General features: G+C 40.7%; 1 protein-coding gene across 7 annotated transcripts; it reads right to left on the bottom strand.

Moving 5' to 3' along the window:
* Positions 1 to 1,725: 1,725 nt before the first annotated feature.
* On the bottom strand, positions 1,726 to 17,325 carry polr2m (RNA polymerase II subunit M). 7 transcript variants are annotated; one of them, XM_047581123.1, is made up of 15 exons: positions 16,779 to 17,324; positions 15,884 to 15,964; positions 12,779 to 12,871; positions 11,775 to 11,939; positions 11,549 to 11,641; positions 11,333 to 11,446; positions 11,083 to 11,235; positions 10,556 to 10,681; positions 10,216 to 10,344; positions 9,454 to 9,548; positions 9,111 to 9,216; positions 8,530 to 8,613; positions 8,197 to 8,303; positions 3,381 to 3,603; positions 1,726 to 2,412 (listed from the first exon to the last, which is right to left on the bottom strand). In XM_047581123.1, the coding sequence occupies exons 1-15, from the start codon at positions 16,854 to 16,856 to the stop codon at positions 2,269 to 2,271; spliced, it is 1,791 nt and encodes a 596-aa protein (XP_047437079.1). In that variant the 5' UTR covers positions 16,857 to 17,324; the 3' UTR covers positions 1,726 to 2,268. The 7 variants fall into 7 exon arrangements, with proteins under 7 accessions (XP_047437079.1, XP_047437078.1, XP_047437073.1 ...); XM_047581122.1 differs by lacking the exons at positions 1,726 to 2,412; positions 3,381 to 3,603 and adding an exon at positions 6,153 to 7,666 and having other exon boundaries at positions 8,197 to 8,258; positions 16,779 to 17,325; XM_047581117.1 differs by lacking the exons at positions 1,726 to 2,412; positions 3,381 to 3,603 and adding an exon at positions 6,153 to 8,101 and having other exon boundaries at positions 8,197 to 8,258; positions 16,779 to 17,325.
* Between the last annotated feature and the right edge of the window lie 4,758 nt (positions 17,326 to 22,083).

A 22,083-nucleotide genomic window follows, 5' to 3' on the forward strand; every position in this document is an offset into this window, starting at 1 on the left:
GTAAGGACTATCGAATGTGCCTGGTTCCACCTCAACAACATCCACATACGTTCAGAGTCAGGTTTGACGCCAGATACCACAGAGGAAAGCTACAGCAAAAATGTGCCCCTTAATTGGTAACAGTCTCTGAATTTATGCAAGCAAGGTAGACTGTAATTAATCCCAGCACAATGAGGATCCTCTGCGGATCGCGCTCATGGATTTGTTATTGAACGTCACCACGGGGGCCACTCTGGAGCCCATCAGATACAATGTCTAAATATGCTGCAATCAGATAGTTGTTTTTTTTTCTAAAACATCTCCCACCAAAGCCTCAGCGACAATTACTAAAGGTTATCAAGGGGCATCTACCAGCAGACTGTGACCCACATGAACCCACCCTCATTTCCCCTAAGAAGGTGCCTCATTGCTTCCTCATTAAAACCCCTGATTCAGGTTGTTTAAATTAAGATGGCCTGCAGTCCTCTGTGAAAGTTGGAAGACAGATGATGGGAAAGGCAGTTTGGAAAGATGCTGAACGTAGCTGGCACTTCTTATCTACCACATATTAGCAAAGTTGAGAAATGGTATTTGCCATATTGCATTAGACTGCTGCCGTCCCATCATCGCCTGCCATTCCCAGCAACAACATGATCCAAATGCAGTCCAGATGTCTCAGCCATCAAGCCTTAATATTTCACTACCCTGCATTAATCTTATCAAGTGTGTGACGGATCCATGCCTGATTAAATCTCTCAGGATTTTACAATTTCAGCCCCTGCAGCTGACCAGCGCTTCACTAGGAATGGAAAAATCATATCACCTTGCAGATTTATTTTGCACATAAATGAGCAACTAAGCTGGAAAATTAGTGATAGTATTTGTATATTTAATACTTAAAAAACTAAGAAGCTTAAATAAGCTGCATACATTAGTGTTTTTTTGTATAATGAATGCGCAGGCTCAAAACATAAACGGTTCAAACAATATATATTTAGATTGAAGAAAGTAGATAATATGCTGATGAGGTGGTTTATTTGTGCAGCTATTCCCTGATCCAGCTGTAAAAACACATTTAACTCACGTGTGGTACTCAAGTAACATTTCTGTGCTGCCTTCTGTCTGTATCTGCATCTGATGATTTGTGGAATAATGAACATTCAAACCCAATTATTCATTTTAATGTTTAAAAGGTGTCTTAAACCCAGGAAACACAGCAACTCTCAAGAGTCAGTCCACCTTATGATGTTATTGTCTTTTTTTATCTTTCATTAACATAACGAATGTAGGATGTGATGGACAATTAAATGTTAATATAGACTCTTGAATTGTTGCAGATAAAAGGTTGTATGTTTTTGGGCAGTTTTCTATGTGTTTTTCATAGTTTGCTTCAGATCTCGTATCCTACTGCTGGCACAATCCAGCCTTTTTTCTTAATGATACTTCTCCACACCCAGACTGTAGTAATCACACTAGCTATGTGTTGTGTTTGCATAACTGACAAACACCTGGTGGTTACAGATACAAACACTGTTTGTGGAATATGAACAGCATCTACATACAAATAGTGCAGTACACTGGAGTTGGAATTCAATGAAACTGAAAGATAATTAAACTTTGACCAAAAATATAATTTTCTTAATGCTCTAGTCAGTTACTTTTCACACCATATGTCCTTGAACCCTTTTAATACCCCGATGAAGTGAAGATTAAACTGTTACCTGACATCACACGAACACAACCACGTGGGAAAACACATATATTTATTAAGTTGTGGTACAGATTCTGTTGCAGGCTCATGTCTGTTTTCTAGACAAAGCTGGAAACAGTCAGACACTGAGCTGAAACCTGCTGACAACCTTTCAGTGCATATAATTACTGACAGACTAAAATAGAAAGCTCTACACACATGCCATGTTCTCAGGCTCACAAAGTCATGATGTCATCACATTCAGAATACTGACATGAAACATTTACTTCCTCATACAAGCCTTAAATTTAGCATTTAAGAGTCAGCAGATGGTATTATTATTCCTGCAGAACACTCAAACAGCTGAACCCAATACGAACTGAATGACAATTAAGAAAGCTAGTTTCTCAACTTGCCATTCACTTTCCTGAGTCTGGGATACTGGCTATTTCCCTCTCACCATGCAAAGACCCTTTTTCTGTCTTAAGAATTCTTGCCCTTGGAGAGAAAATCCTGTTTGATGGGTCCTGATCGCGAGGTCCCAAGCCTCTTTCCCTTAGGGCCATGTCACACTGGTTTCCCTCGCTGGCCTTCCAGGATCAGTCTTCCTCTGAGGAGAGCTGGGCTCCTTCATCGTGAACCTCTCTGTAGGCAGCAATGGGGCCACCGTCAGGAGTGTAGCTCCCCATAGAGATCTTCAATCCTTCAGACAGTTTCTGGGCTGCCAGCTTGGCCTGCAACTCCTGAAATTAAACACAAGACAGAGAAAAAGCTGACATGAATAGGCTGGTAAACAGAAAACAAGCTCATTATTATAAAGCAGCGCAGCCATTGCTATTAAACACACAACAAAAGTATGACTGATAATGAGCTTAACAGCCTTCGTAACTAGACAGCAGCACACTGTCTGACGTTTGGCTCTGAAGTCATTACTTTGGATGTGAAGAGAAACACACGGCCTACGCTGTCTGAACACTGCCCTCTAGAGCTGACGGAGGGAACTGACGTGGACTTCAACATTTCACAATTCAAAACCGATAGTTGAGGAAAAATTCATCACTGGATTAGTTTTAAACTTTGCATCAAGTATAAGTAAACAAATACATTTTTTATTTTTATTTGCAATATTTCAATAGAAACCGAGATTTGATTTAGAATCAAAACTGAAATTATTTCCAGAGCCAAATTTACAATAGCAAGTGTCTGGTTTACTTAAAATTATATATAATATACAATTCAGGACAACTTTAGCATTGTGTGAGAAAACACACACCCCTTTGTTTGGATAAATCCAGCTAGGCTGACACAAAAGATTTCAGGAGAAACAAATAAAAAAGAACAGGCATTACTCAAATAACAGATCAATAATTATAATAATGTCACACAAATTTTTTTGACCGGTTTGGTTTTTGTTGCACCATCATGTAACGTTAATAAATACCACTGAAGTTTTTTACTTAAGTAATTGTTGTCTTTTTACTATTCACACTCATTGCAAAAATATACAAATTTGTTAATAAAACAACATAATGTAACAAGTGTTTTTCATGTCCCACCTGTACCTGAAGCATCACACCGTTTTTGGTTTTATCACCCATCTGATATTTGTAACTGAGCATGGCAGATGATAATCAACATGTTACCACCTCCAGGTTAGTCTAAGCACTTTATGCTAAGGATGTAGAGCATGTGGAAGACGAGCTGCACTAACCTGCTGCTTCTTGGTCTGTTCCTTAAGGAGGACGGCCGACTCTTCAAGAGACAGAAGCTGGACCGGACTGTGATGAAGAGGAGGGAGTTTGGCCGCAGTGATGTCATCCAGGTGTTTTCTGTCCCGCTCCCTCCTCATCTGTGCAGAGATGGGTGGTGAGCCTTCAGAGGACTGACTGGGTGATGAGGATCCTGATGGAGATGCTTCATTTCTGTGGGGCAGCCTGGAAACAGTTAATGAGATGTTATTTACAGTCAAAGTAAAGGGACACACAATGACGCACAGTGTTTCTGAATACAACTGTTACAAATGTTACTTAAAAGTCTACTCACTGATTGAGTTTGAATTTTTGCTTCACGGGACCTGAAGACATCTCGTTTTTTTCCAGGACAGTTAAATAGTGAGGCTTTTTTGGTATCTGTCGTCTGAGAAAGTAATTGTCTTTTGCCCTGCTGTTTAATGGGTCCTGGGACTCGCTACTCAAACCAGTACTAGTTTCAGACAGTGTGACCCTTTCCAAGGCCTCCACAAGGTCACCCTCTTTTGTCTCGTGAGAGTTCAGAGAGCCCCCTGCAGCAGCCGTCTCCATGGTTTCTCCAGCAGTCCCTCCGGAGACAAGCCTGCCCTGCTGCTCGTCCAAAGTGGCTTTTCTGTGCGTGTGAGCTGAGGCAGGTGAAGACTCCCTCTCCTGAGCAAGATCATTTTGCCTTTTTTGTGGTGGGGATGCTGGCGTGGCAGAGACAGCACGTTGTTGGGCTGCGAAAGCCTTACGGTACTTGGATTGTAACTCTGTCCTGGCAGCAAACACCAAGCTCTGTCTCCTCTCCTCCTCGCTGAGCTGTTCAATGGCAAGACGCACTTTCTCTGCAAATTCTTTTATCTTGTTCCCTTTGTCAGGAAGACTCTGTATTAACCTCCTGGAAGCAAAACAAACCCATAACTGCATGCTATGACCAAAACAATCATTAAATATGTATTTGATGCTAATACTAACAAAGTAGACAGGTGGAGGGGTGAACATCATTCTTTCGTAACATATTTCCAAATTTTGGATTGTTGTTGTTGTTGTTGATGATAATGAAGATGATGGTAGTGAAGTCACCACAAATATGTGATAAAGCTGCATAATTCTTTCCCAGTTATAGAATCTGACCCACTACTACTATAACTAATGTACATATTGTTGTATTGTCAATCCCATCAAAAACTAGGATGCTAACCATTAACAATTTTATCGTGATCTCTAAAGCTCCAGCTAGAGAGACGTAATGAGTACTGTTAGGTATTTAAGACTAGCTATAGTCATTTTGCGACATTTTTTCTATCGATGTTCCCACGTGGCTTTTACACAGTTTTGGTCCATATTATTTACATAGTTCACTGTTCACATTATTGGACACAGAGATGTTACTACATTACCAAACTACATCAGAGCTACCATGTTGGCGTATGGGCGCCAGAAAGTGTCACCTCACTCTGAGCCAAGCGTGAACTTAGCCTCAGGTTGTGTCTCTCCTCGATATAAACTGATATAAACTCAATATTATAAACTTACTGGTTAGAAAGTATCTTTTCCTGTCGCAGCAGCAGTTCTTGGAGCTCTTCTTTGCTGTGGTTTCTCAGCTCTCCCACCTGTCCCTGGCGCTCTGTCCACGACGAGGACATCACTGTGAACTAAAGACAGTTGTCTACAGCCATTCACAAACAGCACGAGCTCAGTTTAAAAGTAATCGTAAAAACGTATTAATTAATATTTTAATAAATATAGGTTTCTGAATTAATATTCAGAAACCTCTATGAGTGGCAGTTGAACCACATGAGACAACAACACTACAGACTAGTCTTCTTCTTCGTTTTCTACTTCTTCTAGTGCGGAAATCAAACTTGTAAAGTGGCGCTCTGTCGCCCCCTCTGTTCACAGCACTGTAATGCAGGCTACCGCCTCTGGCCAGAGATGCTGATTTGCTTCCCTCTGCCGGCCACATTTATTCACCAGCACCAAACGCTTCCACCGAAAAGGATTATTTTATTCAGCTTGTGACCCTTGTAAGGCTTTTTTTTCCCTATATTTATTTATTTTATTTTTTATTTCACTTTCTAATCAGTGGAGTCACTGTGAACGAGCTGTACAGTGTCAGATTTTCCATAGATGCATTTCCTTTCAGGATGTTTTCAAACCACCGCGCCAACTCATTTGTTGTTCAGCTCAACAATGACCCAAAGTTCAACCAAGAAGTCACAGCTGTGTCCTCTCTCGCCCTTGTTAGAGTTCAGAGACAGTTTAAAGCAAGTTTTACAGGTGGCATAGTTGAAATAATGTATTAGTTAAGTTTATTTCTATTGTTTATTTTGTTCTAAAACAATAGGAAATATATCAACTCGGACCGTGCAGAATGCAAAATAAAAACATGATGGGCTGCTTCTATTCTATTCTATTCTATTCTATTCTATTCTATTCTATTCTATTCTATTCTATTTCAACATTTTCATCACATCAACACTTTTTCAAACACCACGCTTCGCTTTTAATAAGTGTTAAATTTGATGTACAGCTTATTGTGCAGTGGACCGATTAAAACATATTACTTATACTATTATGTTCTGTAAAAAGTCTGGGTTTTTAACTGGGAACTGCAAGTCTGCAATGCAATGCAAAGACTGTAAATGCATCAAGTCAGCCTGCACAATGGAGCTTTATATATTTAGAGAACATTTATGCATGCTCTTTACATAAAAGTGTGTAATTGTGATCATCCATTGACACAGTCAAGATACCTGCACAGTATAGTCTTTATTATCCAAACATAATGCTGGCCTCTCATCATTAGTCGCAGTTTGATATGTTTCATTAAGGAAAAGGCACGTTGTAAAGCAGTGGCAGTAGAGACAATAATGCTTGGATAATACTTGTGCCTGTGGCTCAGGAATGGCAGTCACTAAGTTAACTTCATTAAAGTGATTGAAGCATTTCATAATAGCATAACATTCCTACCATATCTTCTATCATCAATTTAAAGAGATTCTTACCCACCACCAGTATCAGTTAGCAGGCTGTTTACAAAGGCACATGTTAATAAATATTATGTACATAATGTGACAATAACAAAATACTTTCATTTGTACATAGCAAATATAAAATGATAGGAAAATATGCACAATAACATCATCAACCTTTATGAAGACTCAATGCTTGTAGCAACATAACGGGGAAAGGCTACATTCACTGTAAACAAAAGTATATATAACTCTTCAGTATAATATTTAAAAACATTTTTTACAGATTATTTACAACATTTTTTTTAATATTATTACTAGAGCTACATGAAAACGTTTTACATCACTGACAACAATATTCTTCCATTCAACCATTTGTGACACATAATTACTAATTACAGTAATTACTTGCATTACTTGCAACACTGATTTCTGTGCCCCTCATGCTGAACTTTACAAAAGACGATCAACAGTCAAAATTAGACTCCTTTTACAGGAATAGTTCAACATTTTAGGACAATTGCTACATTTGCCTTCCTCCAGAGTTGACAATTCTCAAGCTTTGTGTTAAACTAACTGCAACTACAATAAATTTGGTTTAGGGTTAAGCCTGGTAATAGGGAGAAAAGAGAAGTCGGTTCTGTTCTGTCCAGAGGTGACAAAACCAACTTAACAGCATCTTTAAAACTCACTAATGAACTTGCTAACTCATTCTGTGATCTATATAATCATTGGACCATTTAGTAGGGGATTCTGGATAGGTGTAGTTTTTTGACTGGGAGCAGGGACTTCCTCTTGCTTGTGCTGGTTTTCCTACTTTCTCTCCCATATCCTTCATATTGTGGCATTGTTTTGTCTTAATACAGGTTAAGAAGTGCTGGGAGGTTCAGTTTTTCTCAGTTGCAGACAAACTCTGCAGGTAAGCTGTTTTCGTCAGCCTCCAGTCTTTGAGCTAGGCTAACCAGCTGGTGGTTGTGACCTGATAGTTACTATCAATCTCAATATTTATGTCTTGACTTCCCAGAATGTCAAACTATTACTCTATGTTTATCTGTGCTGTCATTTCCATGAGTTTCATGAACGGTGTATAAACTTGAGGTGTTCTCGATCTTGGTTGAGAAAGGGACGAGGATGAAGTGGGCTTGTCTTGGCTGGATCGCGTATCTGAGTTTGTTTCTATGTCCACCTCGTCCCTTCCAGGCTGGACACGACTCACATTAGATTCAGACTCAGATGAGGGACTGACGGAGGGCGGACCACTCGGTGCTGAGGAGTTGGACCCCAGTAAGCGACTGTATTCAAGAGGAGTATATTTCAGTAAACTGGAACCCAGCCTACTGGGTGGAGGGTTGTTAGACTTGAACATCCTTGGTCTGCCAGGCATTGTCAGGTAATGTGACTGACGATAAATGGAAGATGTGGGAGAAGAAGGTTCTGTCTGGGATGACGATTGTATAAGGCTTTCTGTAGCCGATAAAGGTTGAGTGGGTGACAGAGGTTCAGTGGGTGACAGAGGTTGAGTGGGCGACATAGGTGGAGTGGGCGACAGAGGTTGAGTGGGCGACAGAGGTTGAGTGGGCGACAGAGGTGGAGAGGGCGACAGAGATTGAATGGGTGATGGTGCATTCACTGGTGATGGAGGTTGGACAGGTGATGGAAGTGGAGTGGAATGGAGATGAGATGGTTCAAACTGAACAGGTTTAACAGCATGCCTCTGTGCTTCGTGTCTGCAGATGCACATTTAGACGTCAAAGTGAGAAATCACTTCTAAATGAGTCACCAAATACAACACAATGTCACTACAGTAACAAATGCTTCCTACCTGGGGAGTAGATCACAGCCTACTCCTATCTCCCTGGTTTCCAAAACCTCTCGTTGCCTATTCTGTGTGGACATAAAATACTTGAGCTTGTCTTCTAATTCATTATTCTAGGAAAGGGGAAAGAGGAAACAACGCTGTCAGGTCAGATGCATGCAAAGGCCTGCAGTCACTTTACATGAGAAGATAGGTAGAGTAACACAAGAAAACCACGCAGACATTGCAGAAAATTCAGGACAACCAGTGCTCAATAGCCCAGACAAACATCTGTAGCCGTGCAGCAGAGCAAAACACCACACCGCAATGCAAGCGCACAGTAAACACCCAACGTCTTACCTCACACTCCACTATTGCAATTCTGTCCAGAAGCTCAGAGATGAACATATCCTTCTGAGCAACTTTAGCCCGCAGGGATTCAACCTTCACAAATTCAACAAGACAACATATCCAGTGATTTTCAGTTATTTTCAGCCAGACCTCAGTTCATTACATGCAACACTAAGACCTTATTGTATATGGTTTGATGTCAAGTAATGCTTCATTTGAAGAGCATGTCATTTCCTTCACAGACACAGTGTTTTGCAGCTCTAAGCAATTCATTGCTACTTATTGCTCAGAACTGTCCTAGCTTCTAATTTGCTTGCAAGAGCTCAGTGAGACTGCCTGTGCATTTTATTCAGACTTAATATAATGTAAATTGTGAATATGCATATGTGCTATTTAGCCAGAATCCCATCCTACACCTTCTTAACTAGGTCAGAGCAAGTTTTGAATTCCTCTTGTGCACTGGATTAATTCAAACATCTACCCTTTAAATCCTGTATGTCTGCCACTCCTATTATCAAAATAAAAAAAGACTTAGAACAGAAGGCCTGGATGTGTGTCACTGAACAGGATAGTAAATAAACCATCCTCACCTCCTCAATCATTCCCTTGACTTTCCTCTGCTGACAGAACACCATGTCGTTCAAGTGTTTAATTCTCTCCCGTAGATCCGTGACTTCACTCTGCAGCTCTTTGGACCTAAAAACACCAACCATTTAATCCCACATAAACCTCTGCATTATTCTGAATATTTCACAAAATTCCCATCCCAACATGAATGGTTTTAAACAATGAACAGAGAACTTTCTCACGTCTCATGCCATGACAACCAAGCTCCAATTGCGATGAATAAAGGACGATTGAGAGACAATAAGAATACTAGTATTTGGAGACTGTGTCTGAGTTTTATTTGTCTGAGTGACAAATAATTTGTACCTTTTGGCTGCAGTTGCATCCGTTTTATCTGTCAGCTCCATCAGACGTAGACGCTGTTCACACTCCTGAAGCTTCTTTTGGAGTTGACCCTTCTCCTGTTAATGTAATGATGTGAAATTATTTTAACTTCGGTTCAGGAACAAGCCCACACCTTATGTCATTTCTATTACAGATAAAGGTGTGTCTAACCCCTTTGCTCTGTTTGTCTCAGTTCATCAACACCCACCCTCCTCATCCCTCTTTTCTCTTTGCTCTCTGTTTCCTCTATCATCACAGAAACCAGTAGTGACAGGGAGACACAACTTCTCACTCCCTGAGTCACTCCTCATCTGAAAAACATTTGCCATCTTTGCATTCGACCACCTTCCATCCCTCCATCTGTTTCCTTCTCCATCCAGTTAACTTCCCTGCATCAATCAAGATGAGCTGTTTGCTGGTTCAAGTAAAGTTTTCCTTTTGTTTTGACAGACACAAAGGCTGACTGACAATTATGGTTTCAAATCATATTCACAAAGTTTATTTTTTTTCGTATATTTCACTCTTGTTGATTAACGACTACAAAAATGAAATGAAAAATGGACACGAGTACATATTCTGAGCTGGACCAGTGATGCAATGAGTTAGCCTTAATATCATTTACACTCCTCTTCTTTTGCTGTACACGTCTCCTGAACACGTGCACGATTAAAGAACAAAGAAACAGACAAGATCATGAAGTATGCTTAGTTAGCTAGATCTTTGTCATCTTAGAATCTGACTTACCTTTCCCATACAGTCCAGGAGACGCTCCACTTCAATGATCCTCTGGTCTCTCTCGGCAATCTTGGCCTCTCCTATCTGGATGTTTCTCTCTGCTTCCTCCAGTCGCCTGATGTACTCATCGAGTTGAGCCTGTGTGAACAGAAACGGTCCTGCTACTCTCCTTTCACTTTAAATGTTGAGCTGCTTCCAAAACAGCAAATCACCACACAAAGAAATTGCGAAAGGATCCATAAAGTTCGCAAAACTCTGTCAAAATCAGATGCATTTGTCATATCCCGTCGTATCGCGTGGCAGGTTTTCGGTTTCTATAGTCATTAGAAACAATGTGAAGAATGCAGACCTGTAGCTTTTCAATCTCCTCCCTGTGTTTCTGTTGTTCCTGCTGCAGCTTTTCCTCATACTCCCTCTGCAGTTTTTCAGAAAGCTCCTGCAGCGCCTGACTGTTTGTTTTCTGTGAAGACTCCACCTGGACAATCCACAACACAGCAGATATTAGCATTGTGCTCAGCTGATTATTCCATATTGACAGATATTATGCAGATGAAGCTGATATGTCCATCTACTCCAGGGAGATTATACTTTACCTGCCAGATTAAAGCATGCAGTTTGTCAAACGTTTGTCACAGATTTTTGTAATAAAGACCTTTGATGATGAATAAAGTTTTTTTTTTTTTCCAACACATTGCCGAAATGTCAAACAGAGACTGTTATTACTAGACCCTTTTGCCGCAGGCCAGCTGACAGGCTACTAGTAACACCAGCTGGGCGACCACTGTCTCTATGAATGTGCTGGCGCCAGAGCTTCCACTCCAATGTTTGTTTTGCACTCGCGCACAAAGATCTGTTAAGTTGTTCATGCAGGATCACCTGATGTCTCAGCGCTTGGTTTTCTGCCTGTGCTGCAGCCAGCTCCTGCTCCTTGTCTCTGAGCTTTTCTTGTGTTTTGTCACAGGTGCTCCGCAAACTCTTCACCTCCTCTTTCAGCTGCACTCGACTCTGACAGTTCTCCAGAACGGATTTCTGCAGAGGAGAGTCGTTTTACTTATCATACTTGCTTTCAATTTTTGAAATAGTATACACCAGTATACATATATATGTGTGTGTGTGTTTATGTTACCTGAAGGTCAATGTTAGCAGATATAAGGGAGCTGTTCATCTGATCAAAGTTCTCCATGGCTGCTGTACGAACCTTAACCTCTGACTCCAGACTCCTCCGGTGTAAGTTGGAGGTCTGCAGAAACACGTGGTAGTGAGATTTATTTACAGCTTCAAGGATGGAATTTGATGAGGGATTTCTGAGAACGCAGTTATGTGGTGTTACATAATTCATTACCCTTATTTCCTGTGATAGCTTCTGCATTGATTGCTGCATTCCTCCAAACTGCCCGTACATCCGCTCTCTCACCTTCTCCAGGGAGTCTCTCACCTGTATACAGACACCCAGAGCAAACAGATATTATCTACATAGCAACACACACACAGACTTGTATACATGACGTGATGTTAAAACAACGGTTGGCCCGGAGGCTCAGCTGTTTGTTGTGTTAATATCCACTCACCTCCTTGATGTACCTCATCTCATCATGAAGGTGACTGACGGTCCACTCACGCGCCATCAGCTCCTGCTGCCTGTCCGAGCCCGTCCTCTGCACTACGCCGTACACTTTAGGCCCATGATGCTGCAACGAGTTCTCTGGCACCCCATTGGTCATGTCTCCGAGGTGCTGAGGGAGACAGGATCACCCCGGTCAGGTTTCTGTAGCCACCCTCTTGCTGAGGCTGACTTATGCTGTCTTTGCATGTTTGTGTCCCGTTTGCAGGTGCATTGCATGTGTTTTCCTGCAAATTCGCATGCCTACATAGGTGCACTCGATAAGGCAATTCCAACACGACTGCTGCTGAGCAACCGAAACAGGTTGGGAACGGAGAGATAAAAAAAAGGTGCAGGGTGCATTGAGGGTGTCATGTTTCTGCAACCCAGTACATGAGCTGCTGCTATCGCTGCCTATTGTACCTCACACCAGCACAGAAGCGGCGTGGCAACAATGCAGCGACTACATAACAAATTAAATTTAGACTCATGGGCATAGATGAATTACAGAAATGCGGTTTAGAGGTTAGATTTCTATACATTTTTCATATGAACTAGGTGTTTTGCTTGGGAAAGTCTGCGGTCAATGCTTATTTCAATTTCTGTGTAAATATCTATATTATCTTCTTGATTATTCATTGTTTGCTTTAGTATAAATAGAAGAGAGACAAAGCTAAGTGATTATCTATTTAACTGTGACTGTGAAATTCTGTATTTAATCTCCTGTGGCACATCTAAATGTCTTTGTCACACACACTGTCCCGTGACACAGATAAAAAAACATTTTTTTGAATGAATAAGACTTAAACTGAAAAAACAAATGCGCACAACTCATGGAATTTGTTATCCACAGGCATTGTTCACGTTGACTGCCTGTTGATACATTATTAATGACATGGAGCCCATGCTCAGAAACGGGTTTTACAGTAGGACGTCGGTGACACACACTCAACATGTTTTCATGCTGTTTACCGGCTGAGGTGACTCCCTGCCAGCCGGCCTCTCTCGTTGGACCAGCCCGTTCTTCTTCTTCCATCTGCCATTGACATCTTTTTCTTTGTCAGTCTGGAGGAAAGACAAAATAATAATAATGATTATAATAAACAAGATTGCAGATGTGAATGATTCACTTCACTTCAGAAGAAGAGTCACAGTTATTGTAACACATTCCATGTTACCTTCTAATCTGCAGATTCTGTCACGATACTGAACTCTTGCCTGTTATTGTGAAGTTTGAAAAGCTGCTTTCCTGACAAGAATGTAAGCAAAAATGTACTGTATGCAAATAACTGTAGCAGTGCCAAGGTATTCATGAGTTATTTGGTTGTTTTCAAGATGTTGTTTTCATGTCTCCACGGAGATAGATCAGAGGTTTCTGACGTCTACTACTACTCAAACTTAACTTCACAGTCCAGAGAAAAAGGGGTCAGTCTCCACATCTCTCAGCGATAAGAATGAGGAGGAATTCAAACAAAGACGCCAGTGTTGTCTCGTGGACAGCGCCGCCCGAGCCTCACATTTCTGCACCACTCAATCTACAGAGGACATTCTGTTGAGAAATGATGAAGGCCTGCTAATAGGCGGATGTGAATTCCAGCAGATGGGAGGGGGCAATCTAGTTTTAACAACACCAGCTCACCCCTACTGTATGTTCCACGGTACAGCTTTGCATTTTACAATGCCAGTTGTTTGACCACACTGGTCGACGGTGTTTATTTGGCTTTTGTTGCCGTAAGAGCAGGTGTGTAATTTTGGAGGAAGAGGGAAACAGGGCTTCTTTTGTTTTGTCGGTCTGAGGAGGCTGAGCTGCTCCCATGTGTCATTAACTCCCTACGATACCTAAACCATCGTGTGTCAGCGCATTGTCAAACATCATGAACTGCCTGCTTGGCCGTATGACTGCATTGTGATGGAATCGACTGATGGGATTAGCTGCTTATTTGGTTTTTATTTAAAGTCAGCACACAAAGACCCTCTCGTGTAGCTCACTGGGTTGAATCACAATCGCTTCGAAGACACTTTTAGCTTTTATGGAGATGAAATCCAGTGCTGTGGGGGGGGGAAGCATCTTCATGGAGCAACTCTGAGTCAGTGTTGTGTGTGCGTGTCATGGTGCAGATGTATTACATCTCATGTAGGCCATAGACACTGCTGGATTGTGGCCACGTTGTCTCGGGTTGCAGGACACACCCTTTCCAATTTTATGGCGAAGAACAACAACCAACACTCCTTCTGAAAGACAGTATCTCTGACACGGGTATTTTAGTCATTTCCGTCCTTAACTTTGTGGCTTCCCTTTATCACAATCTGCATGACCTACATTTGACCTTCCCAGCAGATTGCATTTACAAACGGTGAAAGGTTACAGCAACTTTGTCATTTCAGATTCATCTGAGAACAGGCACGTATACTTAAATGAATGCAGTAAGAAGACTGGACTGTTAACACGCTTGAACTATGTGCAGTTTTTTTTTTTTTTTTTTAAAGAGCTGACGCTTGGGCAGAGTCACAGCACTTTCTGCAACCCCTGCAGAGACCTCCGAGCTCAGCAGTGAATATATAATGAGCAGATGAAGAGGGCACACAGTGAGGTTTTAATCTCCCAAACCTTCATATTCCCCTTCAAATTCTCCTGAAGCTGCTCCAGAGCTATGTTTTTGTACGTCATGCTACAGTGTCACATGTATTTTATGCATGAACTTGTTTGCTGCAGTTTACGATGCATAGATTTATGAGAGTTCATGACGACCTTTGGATCTCTTTGGATTTCTAAGAATCAAGTATTTAGTATTTGGAAAGCTTGTCCAGATATTTTTAGATGAGTTAAATGACAAAATTGATCTCACTCTTCACACAAATATCCCAAATTGCAATTATTTCTGCAGGGCCCTCTCTTACCATCGAGTTTTCTCTCTGTGACCACCATTTCACGGATTCTTTACATCTCCCCACCATTTTCTTCGCACTTCAGGAAGTCGGTCGTCTGTAAAAACCGCCACTCTGCTGTTAAAGCTGCTGATGTCCGTTCAGGGACTAATTGACCGCACAGATGCAGAGGCGGCAAAGTCGCGTCCTTACCAAACACCTCCTGAAGTACACATCAGCACCAAGCGTGCGTATCTCTCCGCTTCGTGTTCACTCTCATCAGACAGCCTCGATAGTCACAGCCACACCCTCCCAAAGAGAAGCACGAGCTGAGATTACTCCAGCATGCTATCAGTGGAGAGAGTGGAGGTGTGGTAACCAGATGAACACCATACTCCCGGGGCCAAGGTTCACGCAGAACACGCCACCAGGGTCCTGCACTGTTAAATACTGTAAATACTGAGTGTGATACTTCTCTTACTGAAGAGAGCCAGCAATGAGTGAAGTAATACACTCAGATCTCACACTCTCTCGGTCAAACACTGGACCAAATCCTGAACACAAACAAAAGTCCGGGACAGAGCCACCTACAGCAAACACCCACACTGCCTGCAGCATGTACTCTATCCTAATTCACACAGTCGCAGTGTGTACAAACAGACACACGAATGCCTAAGTCCAATTCTGCACTTGAAATGCCGATTTCATGAGCCGTGTTTATCGGTCTGACTGCGTATAAGTTGATGGCTGAACTTACTTTTTAATATTTCCAGCTGAGTGGAGCAGGTTTAAAATACAGTCTGAGTTGAGCTTTGAAGTATATGTGAAACAGATGTGTGCACATTATCTCACGCACACGCCCTGCTGTCATGATTGTGTAACTTGACTAGATGATAAAAAGAACACAAGTCCTAGTGGGTCTCCACTGTCTTCCGTTCAAGGCTTTTCTATTATAAGATGAAACCCACGTCATTATTTTTGAGAGTGTCCTGGTGTATATGTGTGTGTGTCTTGTGTGTGTGTGTCTGCCCATTTAATGCAGATTAAGTTCTCTTGGTTTGTCAAGGCAAACTGAGGAATTCTAAGGTTTCATTCAACTGTATTTATTAAATAACGACCTAAATAAATTGGGCTGTCAAGGAAGACATATAGGCAGGGCAGGGCGCAGGAGGGCTAATTGTAGAATTTCGCTGTGGAAGATATATGACTTACTGTGTCTGAGTTGGCAGGTTTTGGATCCTTGTTTCCATTATCTCCCGCGTGTAGAGTTAACCTCAGGCGCCTGATCCTCCTCTGAAAAACAAACACACAAAAGGCAAATAAATGAGGTTCTGTGAGCAAGAAAAGTTTGCATTATGTGACCATGAGAAAAGATAGAAGGCTTTAGAGAAAATGTCGCTGACACTGAGATATAGCAGGATCTCTCCAATCCACCAGCTGGTTTATTTATAGACAATGGCAACAGAGCAGCAAAACAAAGTTTATGTAAATGTTCTGATAGTGTGAAAATCTGTTATGTTCATATTCATATTCTCTTCATTAAAGACTCTACAAACGATTCATTATTTAACTTTTTTTTTAGTTCTACTTTTTTTTTTTTTAAATAAAACATATATTTCAACAATAAAACTTTGTTTTGAGATATTATTCCGCAAAATCCTGCGACAATGAAACACAATGAAATAACAAAGATACTTCACAAAGTACTAAGCTACGCTCTGTGTCACTGGGTAATGGACAACCATGGGAATAAATTAAAAAGCCGGTTTAGTACAAAGGCCTGTTTTATCACAGAGCTGTTCAAATAAACATGACAGCCCTGCCTCCTGCACACTCAGATCCCATTACACACTTGTGTATCCACACATCTAACAACAACTCCCTAACTCTAAGATCAGAGAACGGAAAATGTTAGCTGGGATTGAGAAAATGCTTCATGGACAAGACACGAGTTTGGACAAAGAGTTTAAAGCACCAGGAGGACAAACAGAAGAAGGGGGAGGAAAAAAAACACTGATCTCTGAGCAAAACACAGAGGACAAGGAGAGGAGAAGGGAGAGAAACAGAGGGCGCGTTTCAGAGTCCTGACTTCTCTGGGACTTCTTACCTCACTTGAAGACTCCTCAGAGTCCTCTGTTGTGGTGGTGGTGGTGGAAACAGTTCGTCCTGAACCGTAGCGAAGCATGTCTCCTCTTCTGTCCACTGCTCGCTTCTCTTCCTCTCCCGCTCCAGCCTTCCTCCCACCCTTCCCGTCCCCTCACTCTCCTTCCTGAGTTCTGCTCAGACTTTCACAGCGACCATCTGCCCCAGGCTCCAGCCAGGGAAAAAGAGGGAAATTCCACTCTGTCAAGTCTGCTAGTGGAGGTGGTGGTGGGTTTCCACAGGGTCCCCCCTCTCAGTCAGTGAAATGACCAGCCAGGTGCAATCCAGTCCCACACTCAGCAACAAAAACAGAACAACGACATTGTCTTAATTCAGGCCGTACTGCTCCTCAATCTACCTGGGTGGCTTGTCAGTCACTCAGCAGCCTCCCTGCCTCTCCCTGTCCCTGCCTCTGCCTCTCACTGAGTCTCTCTGTGATCCCATCAGACCTGTCAGGCCACATTTCACCTGCCTCCCTGCTCTGTGCCTCCTGCCCTGAGAGCAGGACTTTCACTGGGCGGGTCCTTTAACTCGGGCTGGGACAGGTGGGGCACTTCATATCAATAGGAGGGGCTAATAGGAGGAGCTGATTCCCAGTGTTCACTCCACATGAAGAGCAAATACAGAAAATAAAACATGACAAATGTGTGCTGCTGCCAGTTCCGTGTTTCTCAGTCTTTCTGTGTTATGTTGCTCCAAACTTTTAATCCATTTCTTTTTCTTTTTTTTAATTGATTTCCTTTTATTTATTTATTTTTACACATAAATCATGATCATAATCATCATCATAAATTTCAACTGTATGAAGCATTGTTACAGATGAATTATTATTCTGTATAAAGTGACTAAATGAGCTCCACCTCAACCATCTGCAACAGTTAGGGGCTGTTTACATATACACGTAATAATGATAAAGATCTAATTAAAAATAATACATTTGATTCTCTGGAGCCACATTTATATGTATTCCTTGTTTGAAAACATCTGTCCTTTGCTATGGTGTATTTTTATACTGTGATGACATGTGACTGTTAATGACTAAAATAAAACATCTGAAAAGTGGCGATGGCTCAAAAAGTTAGAAACGTGTTTGACTGTGTCTTGTCTTGAAGTCATTAAATTATTGATACTGTTGATAGAGGATAGGGATGAAAAGGAAGACAACATTGCAAGCATTATTTTTTAATGTTACTGTTGCCTTAGCACCACACATTTTACGTGGTCTTACACTCTGAATCTATGCTCCTCCGATTACACTTGCTCATCCTGTCAATTATCTCAGAGACAGTCGTCCTGACACCAGATCACATTCCTTAAACGAATGGCCTGCAGTCACTCCCTTTTAATAGAAACTAAAGACTGTGAAGAACAGACAATCAAGTTTAAGTTGCCTTGCAGGACATTTTTTCCTCCATTGTTCCTCTACAAAGCCCTGCTGCTACTTAATGTCAAAATACGTCAGTATATGTGAAAAGACTCTCTGTGGCATGGGGAGAGGTATTTCTACAGCATTGTTTGGTTAATTAGTAACCAGACATCAAACATATGGTGTTTCTTTGCTTCTGCAATCAGTGAGCCTGGCCTCTGTCCACCTCCAATGTCATGTGGAAATCCAGGTGGAAGTTCTCTCTCATAAACCCGTGATAGCCACTTCCTGTCAAGATTGCACTTTCACGGTTTTCCCACATTTTGGTCGGACTTTGATTGGATAAGTTCTATTGTGCTGGTGTTACAGGAGCAACCAGACTGACGAGAACAGTAAATAAGATCAAAAAGTTACACCCACTGTACGTCAAGATAAATGATGTCAACAAGTAGAGGAGCAGATGGCAGTTTCTATTTAAAATCACTGGATGGAAAATGTGGGACAATAAACAAAGTTAATTAATCACTTTAAAAAAATGTATCAGTACTATTTTTTGTGTGTGCATTTTATGGTTTCAGCTTCTTACATATCATTCGCCTAATGTTTTTTATTGATATTGTAACAGTAAGTAAAAAAAAAAATAATAAAAAGACTATGTCAGTTATACTATTAGGCTGACGATGTGACAGTTTCCAGTCCCAGGGATTCGTTGTGTTCTCTTGGGCTCCGACAATGAGTTGTTAGATCAAGTTCATAATCGGCTACATTTTTACTCAGACAGAACAGGTATTTTTTCCAGTTTGACATAATATTTTTGAGCATATTTCCAGTAGTACAACTCAGAGCAAACAGTACGTGTATTGTTTGCCGTTGTGTGCACGTTGTGAACACTGTAGGTGTTTGACCTACTCTCCTGGTTGTTTTCGCAGTGTTTTGCTGTTGAAACCAACAACAGGTCGGCTCAGCATCTCTGTAGCGTTGGAATTCAGCAGAAAAACAGCTTCACAGCTGCTGACAGACAAATGCATCATCCATGATAGAATAAGTCAGGGGCAGGGTTGCACGGTGCTGCACTGTCTTCAGAGCTAGTGCAGCAACCAGAGTTCAGTCAGTGGTGGGTAGAAGTTGTGTTGTTTAAAGAAATAAAATATTCTTAAGCCCCCCTAAATAGATTGGTGTTGTTTGATTAAAAATAATAATAATAAATAAATAAATATCAAAATAAATATCAAATATATATAAATTAATAAAATAATGCCAACAAATTCATTATAAAGCGGCCAGCATATCACTTTAAATAAATAATCATATAACCTGTCATCAAGGATTTAAATGTGATCATAAATCTGTCAGTTTCCCTTCACTTCGTAGTGTACGGTACAGCGTAGTGCGTCCTTATCCAATCCACTCATAATGTAATTCAAGTAATCAATTCATATTTTTCAGGGCTTGAAACTGCAGCTGTTTTAGTCACGTGTGCAATCTGTGCAACTTCAAAGTATTTGAGAGAAAACTATTATTGTGTGGTGAGCAAAAGTCACACCTCTATGTTGTGACACATGTTCAACACATTGAAATAATAACAATAAATAAATTTTCAGTCTTTTTAGCTGTTTGTGAAATTATGTGCTCACACGCTACGTCCGCTCACATGCTGGGGGGGGGGGGGTCTAAGCCTCCCCTGTCCTTAAAGCCTAGTGACGCCCCTGAACAACAACACTGTGCATATTACTCCAGTATTGCTACTTTTACTTTACATAATAGAGTAAAAGTAGTTTATTTCCACCAACATTGGAGAAAGTACACAATATACAGTATATTTTTAAAGCCAAATATTGATCAATTAAAAACCTCTATTTTTAAGCTTCGTGTTGTAGAATAAGGTGTCATGACATAATAGATCAATAGATCAATAACAGCCTCTGATAAGCCAATGATCATTAGTCTTATCCTCCATCTGTTGGCTTTGTTTGGGTTGATGAAATTAAACTTATTTCTCCCTTATTTGTTCTGAATCCACATTACTTGGGGTTCTTGGTTGTTTCTAAGAATTTAACAGCTTAAGCTAAGCTAAGCTACTATGAGCAGTTTCCCTTGTGGATCATTAAAGTTTGTCTAAGTCTACGTCTACTTTCAGCTCTAAAAACATATAGAAAGTGCATTTCATTTTTGAGGTTCTATTTTCTGCCGCCCTTAAAAATCTTTTCAACCTGATCTCAGTTTCAGCGTAATATAGTTAGGAAACATACCAAATGAGGTGAATATACAAGACTTGTCACAATTACTATTGACAAGTAGAAAAAAAAGTAAAAAAAAAAAAAAAAAAAAAGTAGTAGAAATAGTTGAAGAAATTTATAGCAATGAAAGGTCATATAAGCACTTTTTTTTTCTTGTCCCCTCTCGAACAAACAATTTACTTGTGGAAAAAGACGAGACTGTGTTTGACATGATATTGTTTTTTTTATTCTTATGTTTGTTTTGTTCTTTTATGGTCGAGATGAATTTTAACAATAAACAATAAATAGCAAGTGACACAATGCTGACAAAGGTAACAAATATTAAGAGAAATGGAGATGTTATCTAGATTCAAATATTTGCTTTATGCCTTCTGTTTTATAACAGACTCTGAATATTCGGTATAGTTTGTTTTTCTCTCCTTCTCTCCCTCATGTTTTCTTCTGTAAAAAGGACTATGGAAAACCTGTTTTTTGTGGAGAAATCTTGCTTCATTTATGTATTGTGTTTTCTCCAAGAGGACAGTGGCCCGACCCGACAACCTGTTCTGCAAAGACTAATCCAACATCTTTCTTTTTGTGTAAAAGGACACAGAAAATATGTTCAGCATGGAGATCTTTCTTTCGCAGCCTGACTGATGTTCATGTTTCATGCGAGTTATTCTCTGGTTGCTCTTACATTAATAAAAAACTCCAGACAGTTTTAGGAGTAAATAATCGACTTCAGACTAAGAGTTTGTACGTCCAACAGATGATGGACTGATAAATGATGATACAGTCCTTTAATATCAAGCAAATGTACCACAGACTGACAAATTAAAAATATGAGTGATTAAAACATTTTTATTCCATAACTAGAAAACACTCTTTCTTTCTTTCTTTCTTTCTTTCTTTCTTTCTTTCTTTCTTTCTTTCTTTTCTTTTTTTTTGAGCATGCTGGGTATATAGCATCATCTTCCAAACATCCAACACCACTGTTAATGACTCCAAACACACAAACCCAAGAGCAGGTTTGTCCTGCTGCACTGAGACAGTGCCCTGGGCGTCCACCGGATGTTTACTTTAGCGTCTGTCTTCAGATCCTGAGAAGAAACAAAAACAAACAAGTACAATAAAAAAAAGTACAATGAAACAATGAGGGCGTTGTTTTCTAAAATAAGCTTAATTCTGGCATCAGTAAAGTCAGAGAATAGATGAAACCACATGGTGAAACTTTCAAATACATCACGGGCATTATCTATACGCTCTGCTGAACAGGTCAGCAGTGAATCACAAACACAACTCACAGAAAGCTATTAATCATCTGGCTGGAAAAGGGCGGGAGAGTTCCCCATGTGTGTCCCTCTGGGTCTGCAGAGCTCTGACAGGTCGACTGGGCGACACTAACCAGCCACCACTCCCACATAAACGCTGTTTACCTTATCATTACTAATGCTGGCACGTGTAGACAAGTGATGAAACACAGAAAAGGCATTTCACTGCTAAAATAAAAGGCTTTGTTGCACCTCCCATTTTTGTCCTTTGTTCAGATATACAGTCAACATTTGTTTCTATTTGAGGACATGAATTCTGGTGTTGTTGCCTGCATCACAGCTAGGGGGCAGCATGTCACTGTGACATAAAAAAAAAAAAAAAGCCGCCACCTCCCCTCCCTCCCCCCTTCACAGAGC

The sequence above is a fragment of the Mugil cephalus genome, chromosome 3 (assembly GCF_022458985.1).
Source record: "Mugil cephalus isolate CIBA_MC_2020 chromosome 3, CIBA_Mcephalus_1.1, whole genome shotgun sequence".
NCBI classification, from domain to species: Eukaryota; Metazoa; Chordata; class Actinopteri; order Mugiliformes; family Mugilidae; genus Mugil; species Mugil cephalus.